The 17,749-nt window shown below is 38.6% G+C and overlaps 1 protein-coding gene across 1 annotated transcript; it reads right to left on the bottom strand.

Annotated features, from left to right (window-relative positions):
* Positions 1–1,421: 1,421 nt before the first annotated feature.
* Positions 1,422–15,198, bottom strand: AGA (aspartylglucosaminidase). The gene is made up of 9 exons (XM_030948396.1): positions 15,015–15,198; positions 13,029–13,182; positions 11,770–11,882; positions 9,092–9,204; positions 8,174–8,288; positions 7,276–7,351; positions 6,459–6,566; positions 4,270–4,403; positions 1,422–3,443 (listed from the first exon to the last, which is right to left on the bottom strand). The coding sequence occupies exons 1-9, from the start codon at positions 15,157–15,159 to the stop codon at positions 3,343–3,345; spliced, it is 1,059 nt and encodes a 352-aa protein (XP_030804256.1). The 5' UTR covers positions 15,160–15,198; the 3' UTR covers positions 1,422–3,342.
* Positions 15,199–17,749: the final 2,551 nt, after the last annotated feature.

Below are 17,749 nucleotides of genomic sequence, written 5' to 3'. Positions count from 1 at the left end.
CATTTCTGCTCCATGAATATTTCACTTCTTGCTGTAAATTTAATGGTGTCTATGCAGAGGAATGAGCAGACCCTCCAGTGAAAACATTTGTACTTCAGTACTTAATATATAACATACCTGCTGTATATTAGAGCTGGAGGAAATTTAACAGTGTAACTGATGTTTCTTCATGCACAGACTATAGATAATAGCACAAAAATCCTGCACACAGTCTGTGTTTCAAAACAAGAATGAACAGCACTGTTAAGTAGTTAAAACAGTCACATGATAAACTAAACTCAACAAATGCTGATTGATTCACTTCAGTTTATATAGCATTGTAGATTCCATCTAAAAATCAATCTTGAATTCTCTAAAACTCTGAATTATTCCTGACTGAGGCAGCTACAAATGAAAGAATGTGTTTCAGTGGTAACCTACAAATGGTGAAATCCCAGGGAAGCTTTCTTCAGTAAGTGCATGCAAAACATTGCCAGGGTACACACAGACTGCTTTATTAAGGAACAATTTGATGCCATGCAAAAACAGAGCATAGTTCACTTTTAGTCAGACTGTTGAGCAAAGATTCTTTTTCTGTCTTTAGAAACAGATAAAAAATGGCTAAAAAGAAGCTAATGAACTTTAAAAAGCCCCACAGCTTTACAGACAGATGCATTCAATTGAACCACTAAATCACAAATCCTCATATTCTGTACTGTAAAAGTTGGATAGTAAAAACTGAAATTGAAAACAGTAAAATACTTTTTTGCAATCCAACAGATTGTAATAGTTTTTGCTTACTTTTGAGAGGAGTCTGTACTTGATATCTTTTCTAAAAAAAATTGTGTGTCTGCTAAGCATAACAGAACATCCTTAGCAACCTTTAAAAAAATATTTTAAGACAAAATATCAAGGCCATTATTTTTCTAATTCTGAATTCTGTCCATAACATCAGAATGGTACATTCTTAATATTATGATTTAATATATTGTCAAATTAATGATATATCAAAATAATTTACACAAACAAACCCTTTCATTTATAACTAATGCATCATCACAAAGAAACCCATATTATCTAACCATATGTATTAATGCCTATGTCTCATGGACACAAGTAATTTTCATAGATTAATAGAATCAGTAAGGTTGGAAAAGATCTCCAGGATCACCAAGTCCAACCTTTCATCAAACATCACCATGCCAAAAAAAACATATTACAAAGTGCCATGTCCAGTCTTTTATGGAACACTTCCAGAGACAGTGACCGCACCATCTCCCTGGGCAGCCCATTCCTATGCTTGACTACCCTTCCAGTGAAGAAACTCCTCCTGATATCCAACCTGAACTTTCCTTGGCACAGTTTGAGGCCATTTCCCCTTGTCCTGTCACTGGCAGTCTGGATAAAAAGGCTGCCTCCCACCTGGCTACAGCCTCCTTTCAGACAGTTGTAAAGAGCAGTCAGGTCCCCCCATAGCCTCCTTTTCTCCAGGCTAAACAACCCCTGTCCCCCAGCCACTCCTAGGATTTACCCTCTAGACCCTTCAACAGCTCCACTGCCCTTCTCTGGACTCACTCCAACCCCTCAATGTCCCTTGTGTTATGAGGGGCCCAGAACTGGACACAGGACTCAAAGTCTGGTTTCACCAGTTCTGAGCACAGAGGGACAATCCCTGTCCTGGTCCCACTGGCCACACCATTGCTGATACAGGCCAGGATGCCACTGCCTTCTTGGCCACCTGGACACAGCTGGCTCACATTCAGCTGCTGTCAGCCAGCACAGCTAAGCTATGTAGGAAGTTTGCATTGTAACAGTGACTTCAAGATACACTGTTATAGGGCACTATAACATAGTGGCATAGACTAGCTTGTACACAGTGACATAAGCACTCTAGAAAGCAAGCTATGGATGTTCCCAAACCTCTTTGAGAAATGAATCCTGGAGCATTCAGCTGCAGAAATTTGAGACATTACTGCTCTGCTCGCAGTACTGAACCTTCTGTGTTCATAATCCATGCTGCAGTCTTCAAAGTAGCAATCACTAGGATTTTATTAATCTATTTGCGCTTGACTGCCTGAGTTATCTGAAGATAGAGCAGCCATGGAAGAAGGATTGTAGGTAGCACAGGTAGAAAACTTATCTTAATCCATTACAGATGTATTCAGTAGGAGCTTCTCTGACAAAAGCCTTCTGTGGCCTGCAGTGAATACTACTACAACATGCTCTGAGGATCCAGTGACAGAAGTGAGTAAATCACTTTGCTGATGAAGTTCAATAGCAAGCCATTAAACATAGCCATTCTAGCTTGAATGGTTTATTTCCAGCTTTTAAAGATACCACCTTGAAACATAAAGCAACAATTAATCTAAGGCACAGTACACAAGCATCTAAATGACTTTATTAATACATTAATGTGTGCTTTTATTACCCAATGATTTTATTTAAGTAGACAGAGAATAATTAAAGTGACAAGACACATTCTTTTTACTCACTCTCCTCTTTTGCCATTTCTTAGCTCAAGTTTAGCAATGATTCTGTCAAATCAGCAAGCCACCAATTTAAGAGAATGATCAAACAGATCTTCAAATACCTGTGGAATAATCCTCATTATGCTGAAGTTCTATTCCAAATGAATCCTGATGTCTCTAGACACAGAAAGTGACAAAACCCAAAGCTATAGGTAACTGTCACACTCTAGGCATATAACTGCTCCTTTGCAGAGGTTAACGTGCTCTAGGACAGGGCGAGTGCACAGCATATTACTGACAAGGAAATCACTGTGATTATGGTTCATAGCTTCCACTACAAAAAACAGGTGAGAGGATGATTTCTAATAATTTGTCTTCACATCCAGTCAGTCAACCAAAATTCCTTGAAGGTTTGTACTACCAGGGATGCTTGCATGTACTGTCTATTCAAATGTATTCTCAGCTGTTGTGGAACAAGTGAGAATGGTCCATAAGGACTTCTTGTCTCTTCATTAAAGCTTTGAAATAGTCTCCACTACTCCTCAAGCCCCTTTCCTTGTGTGTCAGCATTTTCATGCAATTTTCTTTTCAAGAGAAAACCTTGACTAAATCTTAGAAAGACAATTAAATATTCTCAGCATAAATTTTATGTGTAGAATCTTAGTTCCACTTCCAGCTCACTATTCCAAATGTCTGACAAATATATTTTTTAATGGCAAGGTAAAGGGCCTGTTCAATGGTTACTATTCATCACTTCTGGCTACTCAGTTCTTAGGAAAACAAGCAGACCATAATAGCCCATTAAATGCTAGAGACAACCATTTTTAAGAAGTAATAACTGGTGGAACTTAGCACTGTCCTCTTCTAAGTTGAGATGCTAACAGGACAAAAGGAATTAAATGCAGTCTACTACTTGCTCAGTTGGTCGACTTAGCAAAGGGTTTGAAACCATGAAGTGAAACTGAGTGAATCCTGGAATTTTATTACATGCAGCACCTAAGAAAAAAAGAAAACAAGATTCTAATTTACTACATTTGGGATTAGTCTCTCTGTCACTGTACTTTATAATCTAAAGATCCAGTTACTAATTCTACTACAGTGGTATAATTATTCGTTTACAAAATGTTTAACCCAAGACATCTTGAAAGTATTTAATTTTAAAGTTAAAATACAGTACTGCTGGCTGTTGTAGTGCAATTAATGCCCTTATAGTACAATTCAAAACAGTAACACAAGTCAGGAAAATCTCTCTCTCTTTCAATCCTGATTAATTTAATGAGTTCCTTCAACACTAATCTCTTAAACACACAACTATAGGAAGTAGCAGATCAAAGAATAAGCAAAGCAGTCTAACTAAATAATCCACATTGATTAGCAAATTGTATTTCCCACTGATCTAAGAGTTCACTAATGAGATGCCTGGCACAATGACTACTCTTAGATCACTTTGAAGCTATGCTTAACATTCATATTCTCTCTCCCTTATGCCATATCTAGGGAAGGCAAAGCAGTCTTTTTTTAAAACCTTCAAATTAATCATATACAGTCCAGGAAAATAAATGAAGATTGTAAATATTTTTGGGCTTTGCTAAGACTTCCATAAATTTTGTAAAAGTCTAAGACATCAAAATGCAAAATTAAATTATCTCCAGTCTGCACTAGGACACAGCTGCCCTGCTAACCAGCATTCCATACTGTGAATGGCCAGTACTGCTGCAGTCTTCAAAGAACAATTAAAGACTTTTTTAAAATTTCTGCTCAGTTTTGTACACCAGTGACCTAGTTAGGTCAAGCACCTTTGTCTGCACAACAAAATACATACCATAACTTCCAGTTGTATTGGCACAAATGATAGCACCAAAGAACTTTGGAGCGTACTTCTGGATTCTGGAAATAACTTTCTGACAGGCTACTGTTGGGTCTGTTCCCATCCTCATATATTCCACAGCTTGATAACTAAAAAAAACCCAACCCCATACCCAGAAAATTAGCCATTTAGGTTACATAATTTAAAATACCACAGAAGAGACCCTGGTTTCTTTGAATAATGGAAACACATGATAATTTTTAGGCCAACTTCTTATTGGCAATTATTACTCAAATTGTACACAAAAAGCAATTAAAAACAAGACTAAAAGGGACTACAAGATGACATCTATACCATGTATCATTCTATGGCAGGCCAAACCAAGACAGAACTCTGATCATTTGCAGTAGAAGAGGCTAAGCAAAAGATCAGTTAAAAAACTGCAAGAAGCAGTGGCTTAGAAGACTTCTACTTTTCATCACATGACTTGGTTTAACATTAGAAGTAATTGCTAATTTTCAGAAAGGCTAATGTCAAGATAATTTTTTGAGGAAAACTCAGTATTACATTACTGATAAATTAGTGAGTTCAGTAAGCATTAAAAAAATCTTTCAGAAAAAAATTAAGTTTCTGAAAACATCAAAATTGACAGATTTTCTTTATGTTATGAATATGAAGGCACCATGTTTTGACCAGGACTTTGAGCCACTTTCAAACTTTTTGCAAAATGATTAAAAAACCCTCCTTATTCTAAGAGTAATCAAAATTAATTTCCTTTGTATTGAAAGAAATTGCTTGAGATGAACCAGTTGCATTTCCAAAGTGTCCTGAGGTAAAAGGTAAAAGATTACTTATGATGCCATTTTCTTTCAGAACCTGAAGATTAAATAACTCATGACATAACTTACAAGCAAACAACATTTTATGCTTTGATGAAAGATGCATATACCAAGACAAACTCGTTACACTAAGACATCTACAGATTGCATTAATTACAGATGTTATCAAAGTACCACAGAAAAGAAAAAACTCTTGCATTTTGAGACTACCTATTATCTTTGATTTGTTTATTCTAACAATCAAAAGGTTCAAGTTATCTAAAGACTATCTGATATAAAGCTGTATTTCATTCCTGACTAATCAAAAACTCAACAAGAAGTTACCACCTCAATGAAGACATATGGAAAATATTAACAATTTTGCCCTTTATTTTGACCCTTCACTTCTGGGAGGTTAATTTTTGTCTTTGTTTTCATGTGGGAATATCTAAATATCCTGGAATTAGTAAAAATCTTTATCTACAAGGAACCAGTAATTAACCACGTAGTCTGGTAATTAACCCACTGGTGCCAACATTAAATGTTTTAAGCATTACAGACAAACACTTCAGGCTGCTTAAGTGTAATCTAAGCTTTTACTGACTAACCTTATAGTGGAGATCAACTCACTACTCATCTTGGTATCTTGTATGACAAGATAGGTAATTCATGAAGTTGTCAAGTGCCTTGTGTTTGAAAGACTGACTCAGAACAGCTTGAAATTCACTGACAACATCTGTAAATATGCAACAGCTTGCAGGCTTTCTTGGCTGCCAAAGTTTCAGAGAAGTTGTCTGAGTGATATGAAGGCCACTTCTGTATTATCCTTCAAGCATCAGTGCCATTATGTTCAGCATGGACTTCCATAATTGATTCCTGCTGAGACCAACCCACAAGGATGCTCACAAAGAGAGACATTTCTTACAGTTTATGCAACCACTGTGACAACACTAAAACACCTCTTTCAGTTTCAAATTAGATGCAATTACAAAGGATTGCTGCAGTGATACCTCCTGAGTGAGCTGAGACCCACAGCTCATCCTTTCTACAATTTATGATACTTTCCCACGCACAAAATGCTTTGGAGAAGAAAGCTAATCGGTTCTGCTAAAAAGCATACAGATTGGAAATATACTCAATTAGCCACTGCCTGTTTGCTCACAGTTTGGCAGTATTAAGGGATCTGTCATCAAGATATTTAAGTATCTTCTTTTAAAACAGATCAAAAGGGTAACTTGGTTCTGCTACTATTCTTTCCCCTTCCACTCCTTCCTTTACTCCCACTTCAGCAGCCACTAAGTCAGACCATATTTTTAATCAATTTCTTCATTTGCTGAGTCCACATTTTGCTGCAGAAATCTAGCAAAGTCTGCCCTAAGGACACACCTGGGTAAGAAGCGCATCATGATGTCACCATCCCCAGTGGCGGCAGCTCCTCCAGCTGTACTATCCGCATAGGATCCTGCTCCAGCTATTGGAGAATCTCCCACACGCCTGTAGTGAACAATGGAAAATATAAACCAAACTTTGTCAGCCTTACTGCCTTCAGCTGACTTAGCATTAAACCCACAGGAGAACAGAACAGGTAAAGAGGTCAATTCACTGCAGTCAAAAGTCTTGTCTTAAAACTACCTGTAAAAATTATCTGTGATAACCTGAGGTTTAATCCACTGCCAATGCATAACTGTCTGTTATTATACTGACAATAGTTAAGCCAGTGAGCTTTAGCCTGTGGGCAACAGTAAGCAGCTGGGGACATTAATATGTTCAACAACTTGTTGCTAAATCCAGAAGTTGTCTGACTTGGTTGACAGACAATAATCCTAACTGTGTAGAAAAAGTATCTCAAAGACATAACACAAGCCTGAGGCTCTGATTTTATGTACATTTCTTAGGAGACTGTGCGCCTCTCCAAAATGCTTATTTGTCCCTGGTGCCTTGCCTTACAAGTTGTCTCACAACTGTGCCAGTTGTTTGTGCCTCTGTATGGTGAATTAACCAAGCTGAAAAACAACCATTCCCTCAAACGCAACAAGAACTCTTGAACTGAATCAGTTTCTCAATATTAGGATTTATGGCAAGTGTACAAAAAAAGGCAAAGCCGTTTTGTGATCTACAGGTAAACATTTTAAGCCTCAATGACAAGTTTAACATAGGAAACAAGGTGGGAAAAAAGTGTTTTTGTAAAATCAGAGATACTAACCCTGGAAGTTTGTGGATTGCACCATTAGTAGATGTCCCAGAAGCAACTGTTCCACTCACACCAATTACAACCATACCTAAGATTTTCAACAGGAACAAAACATATTCAGGAACACTACTAGCACATTTATTTAGTTGGCACTAACAACTTGGTAATTCTTGGTATTGTAAAGACCACCAGACAGAAAGTTATTGCTAAACTTAGGAAAATCCAAACTAAACCAAAACGTGCAAGTTTCAAGACTACGAAGTATAAAGATATGAAAGACATGAACCTGTAACTGCTCTAGTCCTTTGTCTGATCTGCTCATTAATCAACTTACAGTCTTAGCAATTAACAATCCTCAATCAGTAAACTCTCAGAAGTTTTAGGGACTACTACTGCTAACTTGTTTTAAAGTTAGTTTCTGTAGAAATTTACTGATTTAGAAAAAAGCCAGAATACAAGAAAAATTAAAGCAAACTTTATTTTATAAGCTCAAGGAGTGTGAAAAACACTGCTTTTAGTTGGCAACAGGACTAAGTTCTTCTACCACTGCAAGGCCTTTAAAGTTGGTCTGACAGCACACCATAATTAAGACAAACATAATTATATTAAACTAAGCATCCACAGCTGCCCAAGCAATTATGCCAAGCTATCTATGGGAAAAGCAGCAGGGCAATGAACAAGAGTTAATGGCAAAAAATGAAGCAAGTGTCTGTGCAGCCAGTGAACTTGAAAAAAACAAAAATAAATCCTACTTTTAGGCACTCCATCCTAACATGTAAGTAACAGACTCTTGAAACCCTATAAACAGAAAATAATTCCTATATTAAATACTCTTCTTTAAATAAGTATGATTTAATTGTTAGAGGAATGAGGAAAAAAGATCAGCATCAGAGTTACCAAAAGTTGTTACCAATAGTATCATGGTTATGAACACTTCTTTGTGAGCTGGTCTGTTCCTCTTTATAAGTTACTTCTTCACGTCGTTTATATGGTCCACAGGACTTTGAAGAGTCTGGCACCACATTCTGTAATTAGTTTGTGATTTGCATGAATAATATAACATATTCAATACAGATAAATTAAAAAATACCCAGTCAATACCTATAATCTACCATAAAGGCATTAGATGCACAGTACTTAAGCCACAGATATGTACTGAGATCCCAAAATTGTTTTGCTTAATGAATAAAGGCTGATTTCTGCCATTATACAGTAAAAAGATTTTCCTGGAAAAGTTATGTTGTTCAAATTAAGGACTCTCTTTTGCTCAACTGACTGGTGAAAAAAAACCAAAACAAACTAGTGTACAAACATGTAGAATTCTGTAACACCCAAAGCAAAAAAAAGCCCCATTCAAACAACAAGCCAAGCTCACCACAACAGGCAAGTTGAATGGAGATCTGCACTAACCTGATGTATTCACAGGTCAGCATAATGCCTCTAAACTATTTAAAGACCTTAATTATTACTGTAAGATTTTCTTTAAGAAATTTATACATGCATAAAAAAATACATACACTGGTCTGTTTATTTTGTTAAGTCCTGTCCCAATTAAAAACTAATTAACTCCCACACCAAAACACTACTGCAGCAAGATCAAAAGCAGCAGGAGCTAAGAAATAATAACTAGGCACATACGCTCCTGAGTCTAGCAAGTGCTTAGTAATACTAAGTTTTTTCTATCTAATAAACAAAACTTCTTTTTCTTCACATGCAAAGAAGGAAGGAAGAAAAATTGAAAGGAAGACACACTACTGAATCCCCCCTTCACTTCTAAATCCCCCCTTCACTGCCAAATCCCCCCTTCACTGCCATCACTGCACTGTACCTTCCAGTAGTTTGGCTGACAGCTTTGATTAAGCCACTCTGAATACAGTGAAAGGGATTTCTGGGTAGTTAAATCTTCATATGGAAACCCCATTCTTACAGCAAACAGGGAGGCTTGAAAAGCAAGAACAAAATAAAAAAGAAACATTAATTTATTCACAGTTTTATGGGTTTTATCATAATGTATTCATGTTTTGTTTTTTTAGAAATCAAGAAATTCAACATCCTTTTTGGAGATGAGAAATACATCCTTAGGGAGCAGCTTCAGCCATCAGAGTGATGTACAACTGCAGTAGCCAACTCGCATTTCACAGGCAGTGACATAAAAGTTTTCCCATTGAAAGAGAAACAAATTCAACTCTGTTAATCAACTGGAAACAATTAAGAGTGCGAAGCAAGAATGGCCTAAGCATCACAGAAATAAGTAAATCATACAGATACACGTGTATTTTCCCTAAAAAGCAAGTTTTTATCAAATATAAATAACATAACACTATGTTTGCCATTAAAACTGAAGAAAGCAATCCACCAGCTTACATCACATTTCACTTTGTCCTTGCAGCTTTAGAAGTGACTACTTCTTTGTTTTGAAAATTAATATAGTATGTGGCAAGAGAGCAAAAGAAATACCAACACAAGCAGTGAAAGAATGCTACACTTCTAAGAATGACTTATCATTAGGCAAAAAGAAAAGAAAAAAGATCAACTCTTCTGTCATCTTTTAGCTGTAGATACCTTTGATATTACCCAGTAAGAGATACTGTTGCTAGGTGCAGATGCTTGAAATTATATTATCAATCCTTGATAATAATGTCACTATAATACACAGTTGAACAAACTCATCCAGTCCAAGAATTAAGAGAAGCCTTCAATTATTCCTGGACTGCTTTTCTATGTTTTTCTTAAAAGCTGACACAAGTATCAGCACTCAGAGGAAAAGAAAACTGACAGCTTCAATTAAATAAATACTTTCCCACTCATAGAACAAACATGCAGAATTTGGGTTTTTTGTTGTTGTTTTGGTTTTGTTGGTTTTTTTTTTGTTTTTTTTTTTTTATTTGTTTGGGGGTTTTGTTTTGTTTTTTGGGGTTTTTTGCAAGATAAAATTGTGCTTGTGCATGTTTGTCAGGAATTCTTTCATAATTTTTGAAACATCGTTTCTATTCCAGGAAGCAGAGTTCCTAATTTTGCATCTTGAATAAAAAATGGCTGCAGAGATTACATAGATTTATATGAAAAGATTTTACTGTTCTGGCTTTTTTTTCTGTAATACAAGTATTTCTATTTAGAAATACAAGTATTTTTATTTTGCTCTCTCACATGCCAGTTTGAGGGTTCATATGGATTTTCTTTTTATTTATCTTCATCTGGTGAAGACAGAGTTTCTCTTATCCAAGTTCTGATTTCCACAAAAAATACATTTCTTCAAAAGAAATAGTCTTTCTCAATTTCTCCACTGTTTTCATTAATTCATTAACATTGAATACCATCTCCAATTTTTACTCAGATGAATCTTTAGCTTTCACATCTTTCTTTTGCCATTACTGCTAGGTGTTGTCTTCTGAGCAAGCTATCACTGACAATAAGTATTCAGCATAATAAACTTGTCCACATCCCTCCATTAAGCAAAGAGCTATCTTCTTAGGTTGGAAAATGTATCTAAAATCAGCACTTTAATCCTTCTGTTTCTTCATTTTCCTTATCCTTTCTGTTCATTCTTTTTTCTTCATTCAATTTCTTTTTCTGCACTACATGTGAAATTTCTCTTAGAAAAGCCACCCATCATCATGGTCAATTGCCTTAAATTAAACAGAATCCACAGGTTTCTCTGTTCAGACCTTCAGTCAAATTGTATCCTCACCTCCCAAAATTGTTCCATTTTACTCCATCAGAAAAACTGCTCATGCACTTACTTTTGCACATGCTAATTACTTCAAGAATATTTTATCTTTTCTTACCAATTTCAAAGCAATTGAATCACCATTAATGCTCAGATGTCATTTTCCACACTTATCTGCATATTTCTTTCTGAGTAGGCACAGGCTCAGAGCAGGCTTCTTAAAAGCCAAGAAACGTGTTCACCACTCACACCCCCTCTGGGGAATGAACGGCTCTTTTTTTAAACTGGTACTACTCTACCAACAGCAGCCTGTATTTAAAAAGCTCAACTAATCCTCCAATTTGCTATTGCTCTTTTGTTGTGCCTGGGAGTACAGCCTCTAATGAGCTCTCACTAATACTTTTAAACTATGAAATACACTAATCATATTCAATATATACCAAAATATTAGAATTTAACACCAGTGTCTATTAATTCTGCCATTCCTTAGAAAAAAGTTACTGGTTTTAAATGCAACATTTACATCTAACAGTTTCTATAGTGTCTTTTAATAAATCATCTTTGGTAACTTGGATATCAGTGATATTAGCCTTGGGATTACAAGTCAATATTTGCAGTTAAGCTAATGGAAAAAAACATACAACTATTTTTTCTGTCTAAAAATAAATCTATTTCATGGACACAGAACGAAAGAATAAACACTTTTGAACTATTTGAGTAGATTGATTTGATTGTCAAGAATTCTTCTACCTGTATTACCAAGATGTAAACATGGCAATTTTATTATGAAGTGTTTTAAAATGAGGGTTTGACTTGGAAAGAGTTAAAGGAATAATTACCTGACTCTCCCACTAGTAATGTATGCTTAGTGTATTCAATGACCTTTCGTGCTACACCAATCGCATTTTTCACACGCCTGAGATCTGCAACAGCCCCAACTTCCATAGTGTTTCTGGAAACAAGGAATATTTAAAACTTATTATAAGTACAAGAATAAGTGCACATTTTTTACTAGACAAAATCTGTTCTCATCTAAATCAAAACGCTTGCTCCTTTAACATAATGCTTTAATTGTTCTATGGCACAGACAGATGTCACTACATTGGTAGGGAAAGACTTCCTACATATATTGTTTCCTTTCACAGGCATGGAAATGTTGCTCAAAAACAGTACTTCCATTCACAGCAATATTTTCAGTAGAGTAACTATTTTGTTACATAAACTCATAACATGAACCACACATTTGCAATTACTTTTTAATCAGACAGCTTTAAACAGCAAATAAATTATTGAAGACAATTGCTCCAAAAGTGAAATATTTATGGACTGAATGTAAAGGGAAAGCTAACAATACTATAAACCACCTGTTTCAGCTGCTATACCTAGAACTGGATTAATGCACTACAGGTGAAGAGTCATTTCCTACTCTTCCACAATCAGGTATGTTATTTTTCCTTGTTCTACAAGTTAGCTTGCCCCATAGTCATCCCCAAAGCACCAAAATCCTGTAACAATCTTTAAGTGTGCTAAAAATGGCAGGTGTGAGAAACAAGTTAATGGAAGTTGGCTTTCACTGGGTGTTGCATGAATTGATATTATTAATTATATTGCTGATTAAATATTATGATGTTGTAAATATTATGTAAACATAGTGATATGTGCTGTGGAGTGGTTGATATTGTTGCAGTGGCCTGGTTGTGAGGATGGTTCTGTGTGTTGTGGTGTGGGTTTGTGAGTTCACATTGGACAGACTGTTGCTGGCCTAACCTTTGAGACACAACCTTAAAAGCAGCAGAACTCATCCAGTGATGGCCCTGAGGATCACACTGATGAAACCGTGTGGGCACCCAGGAGAATGATATGGGGCAAGACTATGTAAAATGAAAACAAATATGCAGCAAGCTGATGGAACACCAGGGGTATAAAACGTGGAGCTGCCAGATGAGCCTCTGGTGTTAGGCCATGTTCCCAGCGCTGTCCCTTCTGCCTTGTGAACGTTTTTATTCTTCTCAATAAAACTCTTATAATGCATTCCCACTTGGGGTCTGAGTCATTTATAACAGCAGGGATCATTCTCTTCTCCATACAGTTTCCTTACCCATCCATAATCATTGCATCCAGAGTTGTTTCTCCACTTTCATCTGGGCTTCCTCCGTAGCCCACGCTCCCATCGCACTGATCGATCTCACACTGACCACAGCCTCTCTCGACCGCATCCAGCTCTGAACCTCCTGACTCCAATACTCTCCAAGCTGTAATAAACACAAATAATTAAATGTCACTAGGGAAAAGAGTTTACACTGCTGCTTGAAGATAGACATGATGCAGGTGTATTACATAAGTGGATAAAAACTAGTAAACTATAAATTACAGATTATGAAGTCAAAATATAATCAAAGAATTGATTAAATTTTCTAAACTCACTATTCACTTTTCTAAATATTCTTTTCCTTGCATATCTGATTAGTATTTCTGACTGAGAAACACAGCTTTTCTTTTGACTGAGGTATTATTTATTAACCATTATCACGAGTTCTCCATATCAAATGCCCTTCTCTGTCCAAAACCAATTATTACTTTATCACCACTTGTTTAAAGCCTTCTGGGAGAAGGAAGAAGGGGAAAAAAATCCTCCAACACAAAAAAAGAACAAAAAAAGGCCAAAAAAAAAGCTGCCCTCAAAAGCTTCATATGAGAGTATTAAGTGTCCAACTGCAGAATAAAAAGGTACGAATCTGCATCAGTAACTACGTAAGCACAAAAGCAAAGTGAAAATTACATATATGAAATGAAGTCTCCACATTCTCCTGTTCAACCCTTTGTGTTCCATTCTTCAGGATCTAGATCATGGCGCAGCTCTGTCAGACATTGCAGACGTGTCAAACGACATGACTTGAATACACTGAGCCTGAAGGCATTGCACATAGATTTCACAAGGATGGACCTCAGGCAAGATCCTCTAAGGTGCTTCAGCTTGCTGCCACTGACAATCACAGTCCTGCTTACTCCAATTTGTGCTGGCTCTGGCACTCCATCACCTGACAGACCCAGCACAGGGGAGGCAGCAAATGCCAAGAAGCCTAATAATCACCGATGCTTCACAACTATTACATGAAGTTGCCTGCACCAGGGAAAAAATAAGACCTAATACCATGCATCCAACTCCACATATGCTTGCCTCTATCACAAACTTCAGTGTGAGGAGTATTGTCTGATTCCCACTACCTTTATTGCTGTGAGTTGCCTTAGCACAGGCTTTCAGAAGCTGCAAAGCCAAGGGCCTTGCAATTTTCATTACTGTATTTCACTTCTGACCATTCCAAGGCTTTACTGGTAATTCGTTTCACAAGAAAAAATTCTGTAGTAAGGGGTTACTTACAACTCAGTTGTAATAAAATAATATGCAAGTCTTTAAAAATTACTATTCACAGCTAATGTATATTGCAATAGAAAAGCCTGCTTTGACTGTCGATAACACATCACAAAACAAGTTTCAAAGAAATAATATAACGACCTAATTTTTTAGAGGAATCTCAAAAAAACCCCACCAAATCAAAACAAAAAAAGCTTTAAATAACACTACACAAGAGTGAAAACCACATTATTAACAAAAGCATGTCTTTGATCTAGCTTTTTCGCAATTCGTAACTCCCCTCTTTAGCTTTCGTGGGTTTTGGTCGCGGTTTTTAGCGTTATTCCCCACGGAGGAAAGTGAAACCATTTGCTCGCAGACTCCCAGCGGCAGAGACGGACGGGCAAGCTCCGGCGCTGGGCCCTTCCACAGGAAGGGTCCCCCTTCCGAGCCGGCCGAGGCGCCTCCCGCCGCCTCCCCGCCGGCAGCGGGGCTGCCCCTGAGCCGTGACGGGGCAGCGCGGCGGGCAGAGCCCGGGCTCCGCAGCCAGCGCCGCTTGGCAGCCGGGGCACAGCCCGCTCCTTCTGGCCACGCTTCAGCCTCAGAGACTGGTTCTTCCTTAACCAGCACCAACACCCAGGTCCGCCCGGCAGCCCCTCAGCCGGAGGGCGCTCCCGAAAGACACAGCACCGCCCCACCGCTCCGCTGCAGCCCGGGGCCCCGCCAGAACACCTGTCTCTGCGGCCGTCCTAAACGCCCAGGTGTTGATGACTACAGGCAGAGCGGCAGCCGAGGCGGCGCCCGCGGGCGTCAGCACACCGAGGAAGAGGAGCGCGACCATCACTCCCTGCCAGGACCCGCCGCGTCCCGCCGCCATCGCTGCCCGGCCCTGCCCCGCTCCGCTCCGCCGCCTCCAAGCCGGCGGCGCAGGCGCGCACGGCCCGGCCCTGGCCGCGCTGCCCCCGCGCCGTGCGAACCGGGCCGGGCCCGGCGCTAACCGGGGCCCGGCGTCGGGCTGTGCAGGCACGGAAACGGTGTCCTGTCGTGGCAAGGAAGAGCTAAACCCTCAGCAAAGGCTGAGGGTCAGGCCCACAAATACAGTTTGTATTTCACAGAATCATAGAATGGTTTGGGTGGGAAGGGACCTTAAAGATCACCTAGTTCTAACCCCCCCTTCCATAGGCAAGGACACCATCCAGTGGACCAAACTGTTCAGAGACCCATCCAACCTGGTCTTGAACTTCCAGGAATGAGGCATACACAGTAGCCTGAGTAGCCTGTTCCAGTCCCTCACCACCCTTACAGTAATGAATTCTTTCCTAATATGTAATCTAAGCCTACTCTGTTTCAATTTGAGCCCATTCCCCTTGTCTTGTCACTACCTGCACTTCTAAATAGTCTTGCCTCATCTTTCCAGTAAGTTCCCTTCAGGTACTGGAAAGCTGCAATGAGGTCACCATTCCAAGTGACCTGAAGACTTTCCAGGCAGAACAACTCCAGTTACTCTGCTTATTCTGCTATCTCAGCTTTTCCTCTTAGGAGAGGTGCTCCATCCTTCTGATCGACCTGGTGTGGCCTTGCTCCAACAGGTCGACCTCTGTCCTGTGTTGGGGTCCCAGAGAGCTGGATGCAGTACTTGAGGTGAGGTCTCACCAGAGCAGTCTAGAGGGGCAAAATTACTTCCTTCAACCTGCTGGCCATTCTGCTTTCAACGCAGCTTTTTTATTGAGTCTGCATATGTGTTGCAGCCAGCCTGTTTGTGCAGGGCCCCCACCTGCCCATGAGATTGCCAGTGGTGCTGTAGTGCAGGAGCTGAGCTGCAGTGGTGTGAGAAGGCTGTGTAACACCAGGGCTTCAGGGCGGCAGCAATCTCCCCCTAAGCTCGTGTGATCCATTTGCAGCATCTTCATGTGCTACCTTGCTAACATGGATGTCTTTGTCAAAAGTGCCTTATGCCACAGAGACATTCAAGCTGCCATTCAAGCTTTTTCTGATAAACAGCAGTAGCTCAAATCCATTTGACCCATTGCCATAGCACTCTGACAGTTTCCAGGTCCAAAGGCTGACCTGCTGTAAGCAGAATTCACTGGCTTGTGTTCAGGGCTGATTAGGTTCAAGGAGCCGCTGATCATCAACCAGCTGTTATATATGAACAAAATGAAAAAGGTGACTTTTGCTTATATGTGGATAAAAAATCAACTCTTTTTTTTGAAATACTCTTTTGGCTTGTCCTCATTACTCCTTTTCAATATATAATGCGCCAAACTCAGTTACACTTTAGCAGCAATGTTGTTGGTCTTGTGTTTGTGCTAAGAGGGGACACTTGGACCTCATGTGTGACAATCTGAGGTTTGTAGGCATGTATAAATTGTGAGTGCACCCAAGCTGGTTTAAGAAGCCCGAAGCAATATTATTTTTATTGTAACAAAACGTTCCACAGCCTTTGGAATTAAATGATTGCCACAAAGGAATATGTTATCCTTTATAAAAGAAGTTGCGAAATAATGAAATACGTTATTGAATTTGACTTCAGTGATAGTATGGCCTTGGTTTCAGCCATTTCCCAAAAGCAAAACTACAAGTAATCTAGAGAAACCTTTACTCGGGTAGGTACTCTTAGCTGATTTATTTCTGCTATTACTGTTCTTATTTAACACTCTCTGTATTTCTATGTAAGCCAGTTAGGTAAGGGAGATGGACTAAAACACAGATCCAAATTCATATTAGCTGAAGGGAAATAGAACAAAATATATTCAGGAAATAAATTTAGCAATAAGTTAAAAAATTATATATATATATATATATATATATATTTCAAATACAGTTTTCATGAGATAAAATGGACTGTTATGAAAGAAAACCACTTTAATATGGGTGTCATTCAAGTAAGTATTGACTGTGATGGTTTCATCTGCAGGCTGAGCCTGCACAGCTGTGGAAAGAATGTTTTGTATGACTTGAAACAGCAGAATATTATGCTTTGAGGCTCATGCAGAAATTCAGTTGGTTTGATTTCTGTGGCATGCTTTCTAACTGGCACTCAAACGTGAATGACTTCCTGCTAGAAATAAATGCAATCTTGAATCCTTGCTTTACTGTATACAATGCTATTTAATATATTTTTATGCTGTGTGTGAACAAACAAAGCAAACACTGCTTTCAGATACACTGTATAAAACCAACAGCAAGGTAAATAGAACTCTCTACATGGTGAAAGCTAAGGAGAATTTGAGCAGTGTCTGTCCAAAACAACTCTGCAAGTCTGTTCTGCTGCATCCATGGGCTCTTGCTTTATGTTCAGTCTCTCACATAAAGTATTTTAAAATTGGTCTTGGGATTTGAAAATGCTTTGTATTTTCTTAAAAATTACCTGTTACCTTGCTACATCAGCAGTGGAATTGCCCTTTGATCTGTTTGTCCCCAATAATTACTGTTATCTTAGAGACCAACCATAGCTGAGCTAAATG

Source organism: Camarhynchus parvulus, chromosome 4 (genome assembly GCF_901933205.1).
Source record: "Camarhynchus parvulus chromosome 4, STF_HiC, whole genome shotgun sequence".
Taxonomy (NCBI): Eukaryota; Metazoa; Chordata; class Aves; order Passeriformes; family Thraupidae; genus Camarhynchus; species Camarhynchus parvulus.
The sequence above is the reverse complement of the archived record's forward strand: the minus strand, read 5'-3'. Positions and strand labels throughout refer to the sequence as shown.